The sequence below is a fragment of the Sparus aurata genome, chromosome 10 (genome assembly GCF_900880675.1).
Source record: "Sparus aurata chromosome 10, fSpaAur1.1, whole genome shotgun sequence".
In the NCBI taxonomy this organism is placed as follows: Eukaryota; Metazoa; Chordata; class Actinopteri; order Spariformes; family Sparidae; genus Sparus; species Sparus aurata.
Genome location: NC_044196.1, coordinates 33,501,300 through 33,516,386, shown reverse-complemented (window position 1 = coordinate 33,516,386; position 15,087 = coordinate 33,501,300). Strand labels below are relative to the sequence as shown.

General features: G+C 40.0%; 2 protein-coding genes across 1 annotated transcript; both read left to right on the top strand.

Moving 5' to 3' along the window:
* LOC115590287 (serine/threonine-protein kinase ppk4-like) overlaps positions 1-15,087 on the top strand; it is a 336,079-nt gene that overhangs the window by 285,197 nt on the left and 35,795 nt on the right.
* LOC115590298 (serine/threonine-protein kinase/endoribonuclease IRE1-like) lies at positions 9,315-13,661 on the top strand. Its single transcript, XM_030431638.1, has 6 exons — positions 9,315-9,895; positions 9,997-10,160; positions 10,245-10,465; positions 11,047-11,176; positions 12,235-12,329; positions 12,645-13,661. The coding sequence occupies exons 1-6, from the start codon at positions 9,316-9,318 to the stop codon at positions 12,862-12,864; spliced, it is 1,410 nt and encodes a 469-aa protein (XP_030287498.1). The 5' UTR covers position 9,315; the 3' UTR covers positions 12,865-13,661.

Genomic DNA, 15,087 nt, shown 5'->3' with positions numbered 1-15,087 from the left:
GTTTTTTTTTCAATTAAGTGAAAAAAGTTTTGAAGTCGGTTTTTTTTTTTATTGAATTATTTTGACACAAACATCCCGCAGTGGGTGGGTGCTTCCCCATTGGTCAGACATGTTTGAGTGACAAGTGTCTACACCAACGACCTCTTTCTGACAAGCAAGTCATGGCCGCCAGCAAGCCAGGGAGCAGTGGTGGAGTTGTTGTTAACTACAGCATTAAAATGATTGGTGTCATGTTATTAGCTTACTCTGTTTGATATTTCGATTGAACATAAAGCTTGCTAACTTATTTCATGCTGACTAATTTGTGTGATGGTGTTAGATATCTAACGCCGTCATATTGTCAGGCAGGCTAGCCAATAACGTTAGCTGATGGCCCTGCATACTGAATGAATTGTTTATTTCACTTAAGTACAGAGGCTTGCTATGTGCAAGTGCTATGTTATGTTATAATAAGTAACGTCATTAGTGGTCAAACAACAGTCCACAGGCCAACACATTATAATTGTGAAACTTGGATTCATGAGTAGGTCTTTTTACAGTCATAACACCCCAAGCATATATGGCCATGGATACAACTTGAGAATTCAGCTGACCATCTGCCAGCAGACATTGACTGTGGTCAGGGGCGGATCTAGAAAAATATTTATGGGGTGGCGAGAGGGGGGCAGGAATTTTTGAGGGGTGGCAACATATGGTTGATGTATATATATATTGAATTTAATCACAGTACACAAGGACACGGGCTGCCATTTACAAACTCATACAGACAACTTTATCTCATGCAATCAATGTCTTGTATTTGAGGTTTCATGTGAAAAAGTACATAGTAGGAATAAGTGACCATACAACGTGATCTCTATTAATAGGAGATGGAAGTATGGTAACACTACTATAGATTGGCCATTATCACAGCAAAGGCATTAAGGTAAGACACAGGTGATAAGTGGCAGATGTGTGAGAGGGGAAGCAAACAGATTTGACTGTGTCAGAGTGCCAGTGTTACAGACAGCATTTGTACAAGAAGAAACTATCCAAATAAAAAGTTACCCATGAAGATCTATGGACTGAGCTGTACTAAGGTTAGCGTAAATACACTGTAGTAATAAATGGACATGGCACTCAAACAAGGTACTGGACATCGCTTTTATTGTTTACTCAGAACACACATTCTCCCTATTTGTCCCTCAGTAGCTTAAACACTTTTTGACAGATAAGGTCTTTACTGATAAAGTCATGAGAAATACAGTAAAATATATACAGTATTCACAGCAGTTAAGGGGACATGAAAGGGACATTTCATGCATGTAAATCTGAGCTGCTGTATCAACAAATTACACAAAAAGGCTCACAGAGTTACAAAAGGGTATGTTACATAAGAACATCTCCATAAACCTGAAAAGAAGTCATATAAAAGTCAATTTTGCCCCCAGTCTGAAAAAGTACAAAAACATTGTGTGAGTAGGTTCATACAGGCGGTATACTGTACATGTCAAAGAAGAGACATTAAAAAAACAATAACACAGCTTTTCCTCTATAAATATTTGTAGCAGCGGTGCTCTGAGTCATTAACCTACAAAATGTAGGGGGGTCCGGGGGCCTGCCCCCCCGGAAGAAAAAAATTAAATATAACCCTTTAAATAGTGACTACTGGTGAGATTTGTGAAAAAAAAAAACAAATTTTGCCACCCCGGTAGATCCGCCCATGACTGTGGTTGAATAGGAGCAGAATAGAAGAGTTGAGATAGATTCGCCAATCCAATTACATGCTTTATACAGGTCGGTTACATCATATTGACAGATAATATTAGCATATTATGTAAGGATACTAACTTAATTTAACTCAATTAAGCATATTTAAAAATGTAAGGATTACTCCAACAGTACACAGTAAAAGTACTTCATATTATGCATGCATGTAGTCTAGGACTACACTACTAAGTTCAGCAGTATATGAATCATGGACTACTTATGGAAAATAAGCGTTTTATTCAACGTCAAAGTTAGGTGAAATATCCTTCAGTTTTTTCTGTCGTCCCGTGCGCATACCTTCATGAAACCTTCAGTTTATTACCGGGAATAATTACTGTAAAAGTATTGAACTTTCACGGGTCTGACTGTGTGACTGCAGTCTGCCCCACCGTCACTACCAGCAGCTCTTCAGAGCGGTTTCATTACGATTACGTAAATGTTAGTAGAATCGCGCACTAGAAAACAACTTGCGGCTCATTTGACCAAGCAAACGCGAACCACGGCTGGCTTGACCGCAGTAATCCACTGGGCTGTGTGAGAAGATAGACTCAGGCTCTGCATGATCTGTTGCTGCTAAACAGGCAACGCTGCGGGCAACAGTTGGCCTGTGGACTGTTGTTTGACCACTAATGACGTTACTTATTATAACATAACATAGCACTAGCACATAGCAAGCCTCTGTACTTAGGTGAAATAAACAATTCATTCAGTGTGCAGGGCCATCGGCTAACGTTATCAGCTAGCCTGCATGACAATATGACGGCGTTAGATATCTAACACCATCACACAAATTAGTCAGTGTGAACTAAGTTAGCAAGCTTTATGTTTAATCGAAATATCAAACAGAGTAGGCTAATAACATGACACCAATCATTTTAATGCTGTAGTGAACAACATGTCATGATCCTATCATGGCAGCCACGCCTTCTTCCTGGTGTCTGTGTTATTTCCCCTGTCTGTATTGCTCCTCCTGTGTCTCTCCCCCGTCTGTCCTTTGTGTGTGTGTTTGTGGGCGTGGTCTCTTTCTACAGGCAGCAGCCAGGTGAATCGACTCGGCAATCAACCACCTATTTAGCCTCTGGATTTCCTCCTGCTTGCTGCCAGATCTTTACTTCGCGGTTGTTCTCCTCCTGGCTCACTTCAAGTTTTTGTCCTGCGCTTCTGTATTAGCTTGTGTGGCTAATCCCTGCGTCTTCTTCCATCCATCCCAGATTGCTGTGCTTGCCTATGTGATAGGTAGAGCTCCCCTCCCTCCTCTGGCAGCTCGGCTACAGCCCTCCAATCAGTAATGATTCCTAACAGCCGATGCTAGATCACTTCCTGGTCATCTTTAAATGTAGCTGCAGACAGCCAGCCTGCCTCACTCTCTCCCTACCCAGCACTGTCATGAATGACGATGTCTAGTTAAGGTGCGGGGCTGAGCATTTGAGCTGTTAGTCTGGTGCTCCCTTCCCCGTTGGTGCAGCGCCCATCATGTGTGGATGTGTGGCTGTATCATGTGAAGTTCCCAGGAACGGTGAAGTGAAGTCGGCTCCTGGTGCTGTAGCTGAGCTCTAGGCACTGCTGTCTTTGCCCCTTTGTTAAATATATATTTGTGAACTTACGGTTACCCTGTTTATTAAGCATTTCATTATAAATTGTTGGAGTTATTTTGTTTTCTTCCAAGTTAAGTTTTATTTCTTTGTGTATTTTCTTTTGTAAACCAACAGTGAGCTTTTATTCTATGCTGGAGTCCTCCCAATGCCAGTACAGGCAGGCTGGTCATAGGCTTACAGGTGGTGGTGCACTAGGTGGAGGATTTCCCCACTCTTTGAGTTTTATTTGCATGTTTGATATTTTTGTTGTGCTCTAATCTGTGTGTCTTTTTACTTTGCAGTGAGTGTGTGTGTGTGACTTCCCCTTCTGGAACCTGGTGGTGGCCCCTCCCCCCCTCACTCCCCCACCCCTGTATGACTCCCTGATACAGTTGCCTTGTGCTGGTAAATGCTTCAGTATAGCAACATGTTTTTTACCAGAGTATATTTTTGTAGTGAAATAGCTTGAATTTTAAACCAAATCGGCTTGTTTAAGTGTGAAATTTACCTGTCTAAATTAAACTTGAATCTTGTTGAAAACTAGAAATTCACCTCTCTGCTCCTTTTTACTTCAAATCAAATAACCTTTATTCAGTGTGGTATTCTCTGGGTAAAACTCCCAGAGTGGCGTTGTTGCATTGTCAGGGGTGTACAGCTGCCCCGGTCACACCTAGCAGTGTTTGCTTGCTTCTTCATCGCCTGCTCCCCAGTGTCTCCTCTACAAGGGAATACGCCGTCATCACCCTCGTCTTCACCAGTGACTCCACTAGCCACAACGGGAATCGGGACCAGCCCTCAGCACCTTCACCACCCCTTCACGTTTGAACATTAAAAAGACTTGTGTTTTGTCGTAAAATGACTTCTCTTTTCTCGGTTGGTCCAAAAGATTTCAAAGATCAAAAAGCCACCAGGAGTCTTCAAGGCTGAGTGCAGTAGGACTTTATTTTCCGGCAAAAAAGAACGGATCAGACACAGACAAAATCCGTGAAAAAACCAAACTGACCCGAGGCTCAAAGCCCCGAACATCCTCTTTTAAACACAGAAAAGTGGGTGTGTCCGTTTGGACAACATGGCCTCAACCAATCATTATTCTGCTTAATTTCTGCTGACACTGTTATTTCTCTATGGAAAAATACCATATTTCTTATGGAAAATCCCTGTACCTCTAGTGGAAAAACCCTGTATTACCTTCTGCGCTTGCACGGAGATTGGCGTATGTGCAGAACTGCATGTCGACCAGTTGCACCTCGCCTCGCTTTGTTTTTTCACATTGGAGCTTGCTCTGTGCCGTTATCACCGGCTCTTAGAAACTCTGGCCTTGAGGCCTTCAGGTTTTTGATAATTCACTCCCCTCCTTGATATATCCCATTATACCTGACCACTCTTGGCACTGCATTTTTAAACATAATGAAAGTGTTACATATTTGGTTATATGATGTTATTCTTAGATTTGTGGTTACATTTTCACACTTGACATCATCTGACTATAGCAGCTTTAAACAGTAGATGCACTTTTCAGTCAGCTGGTGCCCAGTAGTATGTTTCAGCAACTCTTTCACACTTGTTACCCTTTGTTTCTTACTTTTATCATTATAACATTATCAGTTACCATTAGTCACTATTTACTAACTGTGGTTATTTTATACTGACCACTATCTACTTACTATGGTTATTTTACACTACAGTTTGTTCACTGTACTTGTGGTCCAGAGTCATGCTTTTTGGGTTCAGAGGGGTGTACTGCGAAGCCAGTTTAGTGGGTTAGCAGGTATGTTGAGTCTAAAGCCAGGCTTCCCTGTACTACAAAGGTGGATCTCTTTTAACCCGGCTAGATCACCATGGTAACTTATGCTTAGCTCATAACCTGGTCCCGACCAGGTTATGTTCAGAGTTTCAGCTTAAAATCGGCTATAAAGGTGCCGCTGTTTCACTGTGTAACTCATTTGGAGATGGCGTCACCATTCATTGAGAACCCGGTGGACCTGGGAGCAAGAATAATTCGGGCAGCACTACGACGTGAGCGGCTTCTTCGAGATCGCGCTGATCCGCTGGCATTTCCTGATGAAATTCTCTATGAGCGATATAGATTTTCAGCCGAGGGAATACGGTACATTTGCTCACTTATTGAGCCGAGTGTCAGGAATGCCACTCGAAGAAGCTGTGCGCTCACTGTCGGGCAAACTGTTTGTGTAGCCCTTCGTTTTTTCGCCACGGGAACCTTCTTACATTCAGTTGGTGATGCAGAAAATCTGAGCAAGAACACACACTGACAAAATGATGGGGCAGCTTGGCTACATACCACTCTGAATGATGTTTTTGTATTTGGCTCTAACTTGCTGCCATGTCCGACTGCTGCTTCCACATCTTAATAAAATGCAATATGAAATATTAATTAGGCCAACCTAGTATTTATTTGTCACAGATAATGAGTAAAGTTAATTATTTCTTTGATGTGGCCATGAATAAACTGATGAACTGATCAATGTTTCACCCGTTGTAGGGCAGTGTACGCCCAAACACAATACAGGCTTGAGCTATTTTCACTGTCAAAAAGCTCTTTATTGTCATTGTACAGAGACAGTAGCTACATTTGCTTGTTCATCCCGACACAGTGATACAAAAAGAAAAAAACACTGAACATTTATAGCCTACGCACACTCAGCCTCGCTTTCAATAAAACACACACGCACATTCTATAACTGAGATCAGTAAAATGTGAAAACAATATAGACATCATTCAAAAATGAAAAAAGATAGTTGTTGCTTCAGTTTATTTATATTTTAAATTAATGAGGGTTAATATGTAAAAGTTGCACAATATTGAGCTTTCAGAAATGAAAACACTAAGGGCTTAATATAATATTGATCATAATATTAATCATTGTTAACTTACACATTTACACGGTCAGCAGTTTTCTGCCAGCAGCCCTCCCTTGCTCTATTGGCGGCGACAGTGTTACTTTTTGCCGTGATGGTTTCTTTGAATTCTTCATAGTCCTGCATAATAAGAATCTGCTCATCTTGAGTAAAATATGTGGCCCGGGATCGATCCATTTTCGCACGGAAGTAGAATAATATGACGTCAAACGCCCCCTTTTATGTGAACGCGCGCAGAGCACAAAGCAGAGAACCGGACTTGACAAATTAAGTTGATAACCACCGTCGCAGTACCGTTTAACTCTGTTTGGGGACTTGGGGCTTTGTTGAGCTGCAGCATGAGCACAAAGCCTGGCTATGTTGAGCCCCCTTCGCAGTACAGGCCTCAGATCTCATACAATTCATAACACAACAACTCCACCACTGCTCCTTGGCTTGCTGGCGGCCATGACTGACTTGTCAGAAAGACGTCGTTGGTGTAGACACTTGTCACTCAAACATGTCTGACCAATGGGGAAGCACCCACCCACTGCGGGATGTTTGTGTCTAAATAATTCAATCAAAAAAAAAAACGACTTAAACTTTTTTCACTTCATTCAAAAAAAAAGAATCACTTCAAATTGAAAAAAATATTTTCAAGAAAAAAACAGTTTCTGTTTCTGTTTTTTTTTTTTTTTTTAAGGGGGGGGTTCAATTTTATTTTTGCATTTGAACAGTTTTTGATTGAAAATATTTTTTTTTGATTGAAGCAACTTTTTTGGGATTGAATAATTAAGACACAAATGTCCTACCCATAATATGGCCTAAACACAAAAAAGATTACTTCAATCAAAGATAACATTTTCATAAAAAGTGTTCAAATGCAATTTTTTGAGTCTCAAATATTTTTGTGCATTCAAAAACTTTTTTCCTATGATTGAAAGTTTTTTTTGATTGAAGTGATTTTTTTTTTATTAAAAATATATATATTTTTTTAAGCAACTTCTTTTTTGATTGAATTATAAAGACACAAATGTCCTACCCATAATATGGCCCAAACACAAAACAACATTACTTCAATCAAAAAAGTTGCTTCAAACAAAAAACCTTTACTTCTATCAAAGAAAACATTTTCAATCAAAGAAAAACAGTGTTCAAATGCAATTTTTTTTTTGTCTCAACTGTATTTTTGCATTCAAACACTTTTTTCTTCTTTTTTTATTGACAATATATATTTTGATTGAAGCAAACCTTATTTTTATTTAATAATAAAGACACAGATCCACCTTCATGTTCTTCTGGCTTAAGCCTACAGTATTTAATACCGGCGGGAGCAGGCCACTGAATTATAAAGGAAAGGCTTCCTCAGCGGAAGGTATTGCATGAACAAGCCCGATGGCAGCATGTCCCGACGCCTGTGGGCTGGGAGGGCCCATTCATCACTGCTTGCAGCTTTAATTCAAAGTTGAATTCCTGTTGCAGACCTGAAGGAGGAAGTTTAAATTCTAAATGTTGGTGAGGGAAAGGTATGGCATTTAATGCTGTCAGCAATTCTAGTAGTTAGCACAAGCGTAGTAGTTAGATGAGTTTCAAGTTGTAGAAATTATTTTCCATTAATTCTGGTATATGTAGTTGCAGGGAATGGATTCTGATTGACTTGTACCCTGCCTAAATACAATGTTTTAAAAAATAATTTAATTAGAATTTCTCAAAATGTTTATGTATTCTTATATAATGTAACAGTAATATTGTAATTGTTTCTTTTTCATAGTTACACTGAAGAAAAGAAATGAATATCATCAGACATCTCCAACTGCCAGCATCCCCAACAGAAACACATCCTATAATACAGTGTGTAATTGACAATAACCTCAAGGAGCTAAAAGAATTACTAAAGGAGAACAACATTAATGAGATTTACCCATGCACAGAGTGTGAAGACTACATAAGCCCACTGACTGCTGCTGTTGTAACTCACAACAGGGATATTTTATCTTTCCTTTTGCAGCAGGGTGCAAAACCAAACAATGCGTCAGCACTGGAATTGACACCTCTGCATTATGTCTCACTAGCCCAAGCACCAATTGATTTTGTAGAGAAACTGCTTGAAGCAAAAGCTAATCCAAATGGATCTAATCTACAGGTATACACACCACTGCAAACTGCTGCCATCAAAGATAGAGAGGATGTTGTGAAAGTGCTCATCTTTGCTGGTGCAGTGGTGACACCGTTACTTGCCACTCATCCTCAACATGTGACTTACAATAAAAGATTAATTCAGATGATTCACAAGCTCGCATCAAAAGGAAATACATCATTCTCTAAAATCAGATATTTCCTGGATGTGGCAATTGCTGTGCAAAGTAAAACACCTGAACAAGTGTTCAAAATGTTTGACAGTCACATGCTGTTGGAGGATCCTCAGACCCATCTGACCATGATTGAAGTCTTTTTTAATGTAACTGGGCCAGATGAAGAGAAATACTGGCAGGGAAGTATCAAATGGCTGAAGGACCCTGGAAATCTGAACACCTACATTGAAGGAGCAGTCAGACGCTTTCCAAACATTCACAAGGAATATGTACAACAGGCAATTATAACTTTAAATGCAGTTCTGTGTACTGTGGAGGAAATACCAAATGAAGAAGTACAAGCTTTAGTCCCCAAACTACTGGAAAAGCTTTGCTTAAAAGAGAGACCTGATGTATGTGAAGGTGTTCTGGAAACTCTGTATGTGATAACACAGAAAACAAAAGGCACAGATGGCTGGGATCTGAACTTTGTGAGGAAATTGTGCAAAGCAGTTGCTCCTTTTGTAAAGGACCATCACTCCTCAGACATCAGAGTCTTCACATATGGTGTATTTGCAAACTTACTTTCAGATGAACATGTGGGTGACATCTTTACATCAGTGGGGATAACTGCAGTGCCTGAGGACATACTGATGTCTGCAGAAATGACCAACAATGACAAGCTAAAAGAAGTTCTCAGACGACTGAAGAATTATTTCAGCCAACCAAACGTACAATGTGAGCTAGCCTCACCTGGGCCAAGGAAAAAGATGAACAACAAGAAGACAAAGAAGAACAAGAATATTGGCATATCAGACAAGAAGGGAGACCCAAATGACAAGTGTATGAGCGGCGCAACTGATCCAATATCAATTCCTGTTGTGGAGTCAACTTCAAATGTTCAGCCACTCCACTCCAACACCACTGTGTCATCAGATACACACACATGGCTACAAATCAGCAAGAGGTGGAGAGAAAAGTTAGAGAAGCTGGTTAGCACTGATAGAAGCAGAGTAACCAGAGTTGGGAGCATGAAGTATGTGAATGATCCAGAGGTCCGCATAGCGAAGGGCAGTGATGGTACTGAAGTCTTCTTGGGGCTGAGAGATGATGGCACTGAGGTTGCTATTAAGAGAATGACAAGAAGCAACTATCAAGTTCTGAGGAATGAGGAGGGATTTCTACGACTTCCAGAACTTGATCATCCATCTATTGTAGGGTACGTTGACTTTGCAGAGGATGAGTACTTTGGATATCTTGGTCTTCAGCTTTGTGAATACACCCTGGAAGAATGCATCAGAAACAATGATGGTGGTCTGCTGAAAGAGAAACTTGTCAAACAGGTTCTGAAGAGTTTAAAAGTGCTTCACTGTCAAAATCCGCCAATTCTCCACCGTGATCTCAAACCACGGAATGTTTTGATTGGTAAGAACATTTTGAAATATTAAAAAATAACAATATTTCAATTAATAAGTATGAACCATAATTTTAATGTCGGAGTTTGTCTTATTTGATTTGTCCTGCAGATGTCACTGGGAGAGCGAGATTAGCAGATTTTGGCATCAGTAGACAGTTATCCACAGGACAAACAACTTGTCGCACAGGCAGAGCAGGAACTAAATGCTGGATGGCCAGGGAGACTTTAACAGGAGAAGCTGACATACGATACAAGCGGAGCACTGATATACAGGTCAGCTTTACTGCTATGTAAACTCAATTGATGACTTGGAGAAAATACTTCATATATTGCAAAACTGTTCTCTTAATTCTCAAGGTGGCAGGGATGCTCATTTATTACATACTCTCTGGAGGACACCATCCTTTTGGCGACACCTTTGAATGTGAGTACAACATTCATCAAGGTTTGTACAAGTTGGACCATGTTGAAGATGTGGTGGCAAAGGACCTCATCGAGTGGATGATCAGTAAAGAACAAGACAGCAGACCCACAGTGAAAGAATGTTTGAGTCATCCCTTCTTCTGGAAACCTGAGAGGTAGCATCAGTTTCATTGTCACCTTTTATTTCTGTGTATAGTAGCTCGCATTGTGTTAACGAGAGTCGATGACCACGAGTGGCTCAGTGAGGCTGCTCTTAAAGACACAGTGGTGCTTTCATCTCAATGCTAACATCAGCATGCTAACAGGTTAACAATGACAATGCTAACATGCTCATACTAAGAAGGTATATTGTCTACTATGGTCACCAACAATGCTTATAATGTAGATGCTAATTCCTACCAAACACAACCAGACCTAAACTTGGTTGATGGGAATTCATTTTGTATGTGTTTGGTCTGAATCCAAACTACTGGATAAATTGAGAAATTGACTTAATGATAGAACTGAAGAACATTTCAGGGGTCATTAGGATCCATCTTTTGATGAATCATGAATGGCTGTACACAGTTTGTGGCAATCCATCAAACACTTGTTTCTGTCAATCCAAGTGGTGGACTAACAGAGCAACAGACCAACATTGTCGTCTACAGAGTCCTAACATGGCTAGTAAAACTCCAAGTGTTGTCTCTTTTTCCATTTCACTAAACAAGCATCTTAAAGACATTTTATTTTTCAGGAGACTTGAATACTTGAGAAGGACCGGAAACATCAAGGAGGTGGAAAAGTGGAAAGATGCTGACCAGGAATTAATTTCTTCGTTGGAGAAATGTGTCGGGGATGGATCCTTCAAACAGTGGAAAACTGAGGTGACAACTGTACAACAACTGGAACTTCTCTATTCCTTAATTCCACTTACTGACTAGTTAGGGGGCCAAGCCCGAGGGGCCGAGGCCTTGGGACCAGTGGTGCTAGGAACCCTATTGTAATTGTGAAGATTTTTATTTTTAATTTTCTCTGGCTAAAAGTGGTGCTGCAGGCTAAACCGTGCAAGGGAGGGCAATGCAATTTTGAGGGTTGGTCCAGACTACTGCAAAAATCTCAGACACAAAAACCTACATATATTCGCCTGCAGGGGGCGCTATAACCTAGGCCAACGCGTTTTTGCCTATAACCCCCACACCGTATGTCGCACATTCAAAAATGGAGCTGAATCATTTTGCGATTGGCCGCGCCCACTTCCGCCCAGAATTTTTATTTCGCTAAATCACAAAAACTGGAAACCTACTTTTTCGAACTTCTCCTAGGGATTTTGTCTGATCTGCACGAAAATTGGCACGTACACTCTTTAGCTGGACCTGATCTAAAGTTATCAAAAGAATTTTAAAAAATGTGCAGATTATTAACGAACAGTTCTGTAGTTCTGTAGCTAGCTATAAAAATGGAGAGTGTTTGATATTTCAGTCAAACTAAATGCTATTAACACCAAATTTCACATACTTGGTAACATGACACTGGGAAGGGATGATCCGAATTTTGCAAATTTTGGCCACTAGGGGGTGCTAAAAATATGGGAAGTTCATATCTCCTCAATGGCTATACCAATTTTTAATACATTTGGTCAGTATGATGTAGGGCCAATCCTGAGGCCATATCTTGAAGGTGGTCATGACTGGTCAATGTGGGCGTGATTTAGTACAACAAATCCAAATCGGCACACATTCAGCCTTTTGCACTTCGGGTGCACTTCCCATTACAGCGAATACAACGGCTCAGACGTTGGCCTTTGTCCTCACTCTTTCCTCAAGCCCGTCATCCTTTGGGGCCAACTTCCGTGGGCTCTGCAGTGTGCGGGGTCCAAGTTGCGCAGGGGGGCTTGGCCCCTGTTTATAGCTGCTTGCAGTTCTAGTTGTTTTTGGTGTTGCAGTTGGCAGAGTTGGTGAAGAAGATGGATCCCAAAAATAGATACGATGACAGCACACTGGCATTCCTGCGCTTCATACGAAACCTCCACCAGCACCCGTAAGTCAAACTGAGTTACAGATGATGAAGGGCCTTAAAGGTGTTAATGATGACATTCAGTCATAAATGTGGCATTCCATCTCCCCACTTCCACTGCCTTCATGTTACAATAATGCTGTTGTTTGGAACATCTGCCCCCTCAAGTGGTTGCTGGTGTCTGTTGCTAAAGTCAATCTTAACACAAACTTTACCTGATTCCTGGAATGAGTTCATTCTTTCTCTCTTACTGACCTCCATCACACAGATCTCCACAGTTTGTGGCAGCTCTATTTTTTATTTGATTGTCGTGCAATTGATTTTTCTATCTTTTTGCAGTCCAAAGGACGCGGCCGACATTGATCTGATGTCGATGTTTCCAGATCTCTTCGGGTGTGTTTATCTGTTTGCCAACAGCAGAGGGTGGAATTTAAGGTCGCCTGTGAAGGAAATGTTTGGAACAATGTTCTCCAGAGTTGTAAAGCCATCCACAGAGGAGGATCATGTTGGCAGGCCAGTTCAAGAATCTCAACTTCTGTCTGGGACAATTCCAAAGTGACAATACTTTGCTTGAGCGGGTGGTTATAAATCAGCACTCCAACGTCAACATTTGCTTATTTTGCCACTGATCTGGAGCTTCAAAGTCAACAGACAAGTCTACAAGCCTCTGGATGTTTCCACATTAACTAAATGCAAATGCATTCTTTTAGTGCTATCACTAAAAAAAGCTCCTTCAGGTAAATAAATTAGTGCTGATGTAGTTCTACGTCAACTCCAACAGTAGGACCTTGACCCTGGTCTGTCATTGACACGGCTGATGTTAAAGACCTGTACTTAAAACAAATAGAGAACATGAGTTGAAATTCTTTCCTTGAGTGAGGAGGGTGTCAAAAAGTGCTTCTTCTCATTATGTGAATATTGTAATTAAAACAATGTAATGGAATATAAAAGCTTTACAACATGCAGGTTGTTTTTAAGGAGATAGTTTTAAGGTTTTGGAAGGATTCGCTGTATTATAAGGTTTTCTGTTGATCATAAAAATGAGTGTTTGATCAGGCTTGTTTTAGGATGAAGGCTCAATAAGATCACATCGACCCTTGATATTATAATTTGTTTATTTTCATATGGTGTAATATCACAATGTGATGTGGAGATTATTTTACTTTTCTCACAAAGGACAGTGGAATCTTTAATTTCCCCAAATGTTAGTGGAGTTTTTGCAGACAGATGATACATGTGTGGTCATATAGAGAGTACTAATATTATACTGATGTTTTTCTTAAATGGTCTTTGTATTGTGTTATATGAAAGAAAAAAAGTCAAAACACATTGATAATAAAGTTGGTCTTTAGACTACGAGTTGTGAGTTACAACGTACTTTCGCAAAAAAAAAAAAAAAAAAGAAAAACAATTGAATATGCAAGCTTTACAACATGCAGATTCTTTTGTATGATTTTTGTTTTAAGCATATTGAATGTTACTCTCAAAATATACTGTACATTTAGTCAGCTGAGTATCAAAATAAATGTGTACAAGTATGATTGTAAGATGTGTTTTATCATTCATTGATCAATAGCATTAGAGCTCTGGCTCTATCAGTCACAGTTCATCATCACCTCTCTAAGAAGCATTCATTACTTTGTTACATGGAAATCTCACAATATAATGACAAATTAACAAAGAACATTGGGATCTAAAAGCTGATATGTGTATGATGAAGATTCAAATGAACATGTTAAACTGACAAGAGACAAACCTTTTTCTATAGTTTATTACACTACGTTGAGTGTTGAATGCACAATGTGACACACAGCAAAGAGCCACAGGTCAGAATTGAACCCTGGGCCACTGCAGTGAGGACACAGCCTCTCTACATCGGGCACCACTAAACACCAATTTTACCTTATAGAATACAACAGCAAGGATTTATATTGTGATTTTATTCAAGGAAATATTTTAATTCAAGGAAATATAAGGAAATATCTGTGTCATTACTACAAGTAGCTTTGTGCTTTACCACCATATATCTGACATGGTTTCAGCTCTAGTGTCTTTTAAGACAGATATTAAGTGTTATTGTTCTTTATATAAGAATGATAGTGTAACAAAACAAACAGTACTATGGGGTAATCCATCTGTATTGTCATTGCTCAATCCCTACTTAAAATGTTTCAGTTTCCCTAACAGGCCTATTTCAAACATTTTCATAGATAAATGTTGGGACCCACAGATGGAGTTGTTAATTGTGGATTTCAAAATTGACTCTGAACTGAACTCGGTTTCCCAGAATTCCCTATTCTTCACACCTAGGTGCAAAATTCAGCTTTGAGCTCACGGTGACAGTTCCCCCTCTGGCCAGATAGTCAGAACTCCAGCACCTTCCTTTGTACTTCCTCTTATTCTCTTATCCTCACTCCTTCAACCTCGACACTGTCAAGAACTCCGGAATCCTTCGATCAGTATGAGCTGTTATGGTAATCTTGGTTGTAATTATTAAGTTAATTATTAATCAGAGTCACCAACTGATAGTTTAGTTCCTTCTTGTGAGACTAATTTGGTGAGTTGGCTATCTTTTCTCTTCTTCAAGGGTGGAGCCCCAAGGTGATCTAATGTAAATTGGATTTTATGATTTATCGTTATCAATTATCTATGATGATCATGAATTATTATTGATTCCAAATTTAACTCAAACTCCCTTTTAACGTTGCATGAACACTACATAACTGTGCCTTGTGGAATGCAGTGTACAACATAATGGTGCCCCGTGTGAGACAGTGGATTG

What these genes read in the sequence shown, in the direction of transcription:
- LOC115590298 (XM_030431638.1), top strand. Translation starts at nt 9,316, where the DNA reads ATGAGCGGCGCAACTGATCCAATATCAATTCCTGTTGTGGAGTCAACT. An exon ending in TTCTTCTGGAAACCTGAGAG is followed by an intron (nt 10,466 to 11,046) that starts GTAGCATCAGTT and finishes TTTATTTTTCAG; the next exon opens with GAGACTTGAATACTTGAGAA. An exon ending in TCAAACAGTGGAAAACTGAG is followed by an intron (nt 11,177 to 12,234) that starts GTGACAACTGTA and finishes TTGGTGTTGCAG; the next exon opens with TTGGCAGAGTTGGTGAAGAA.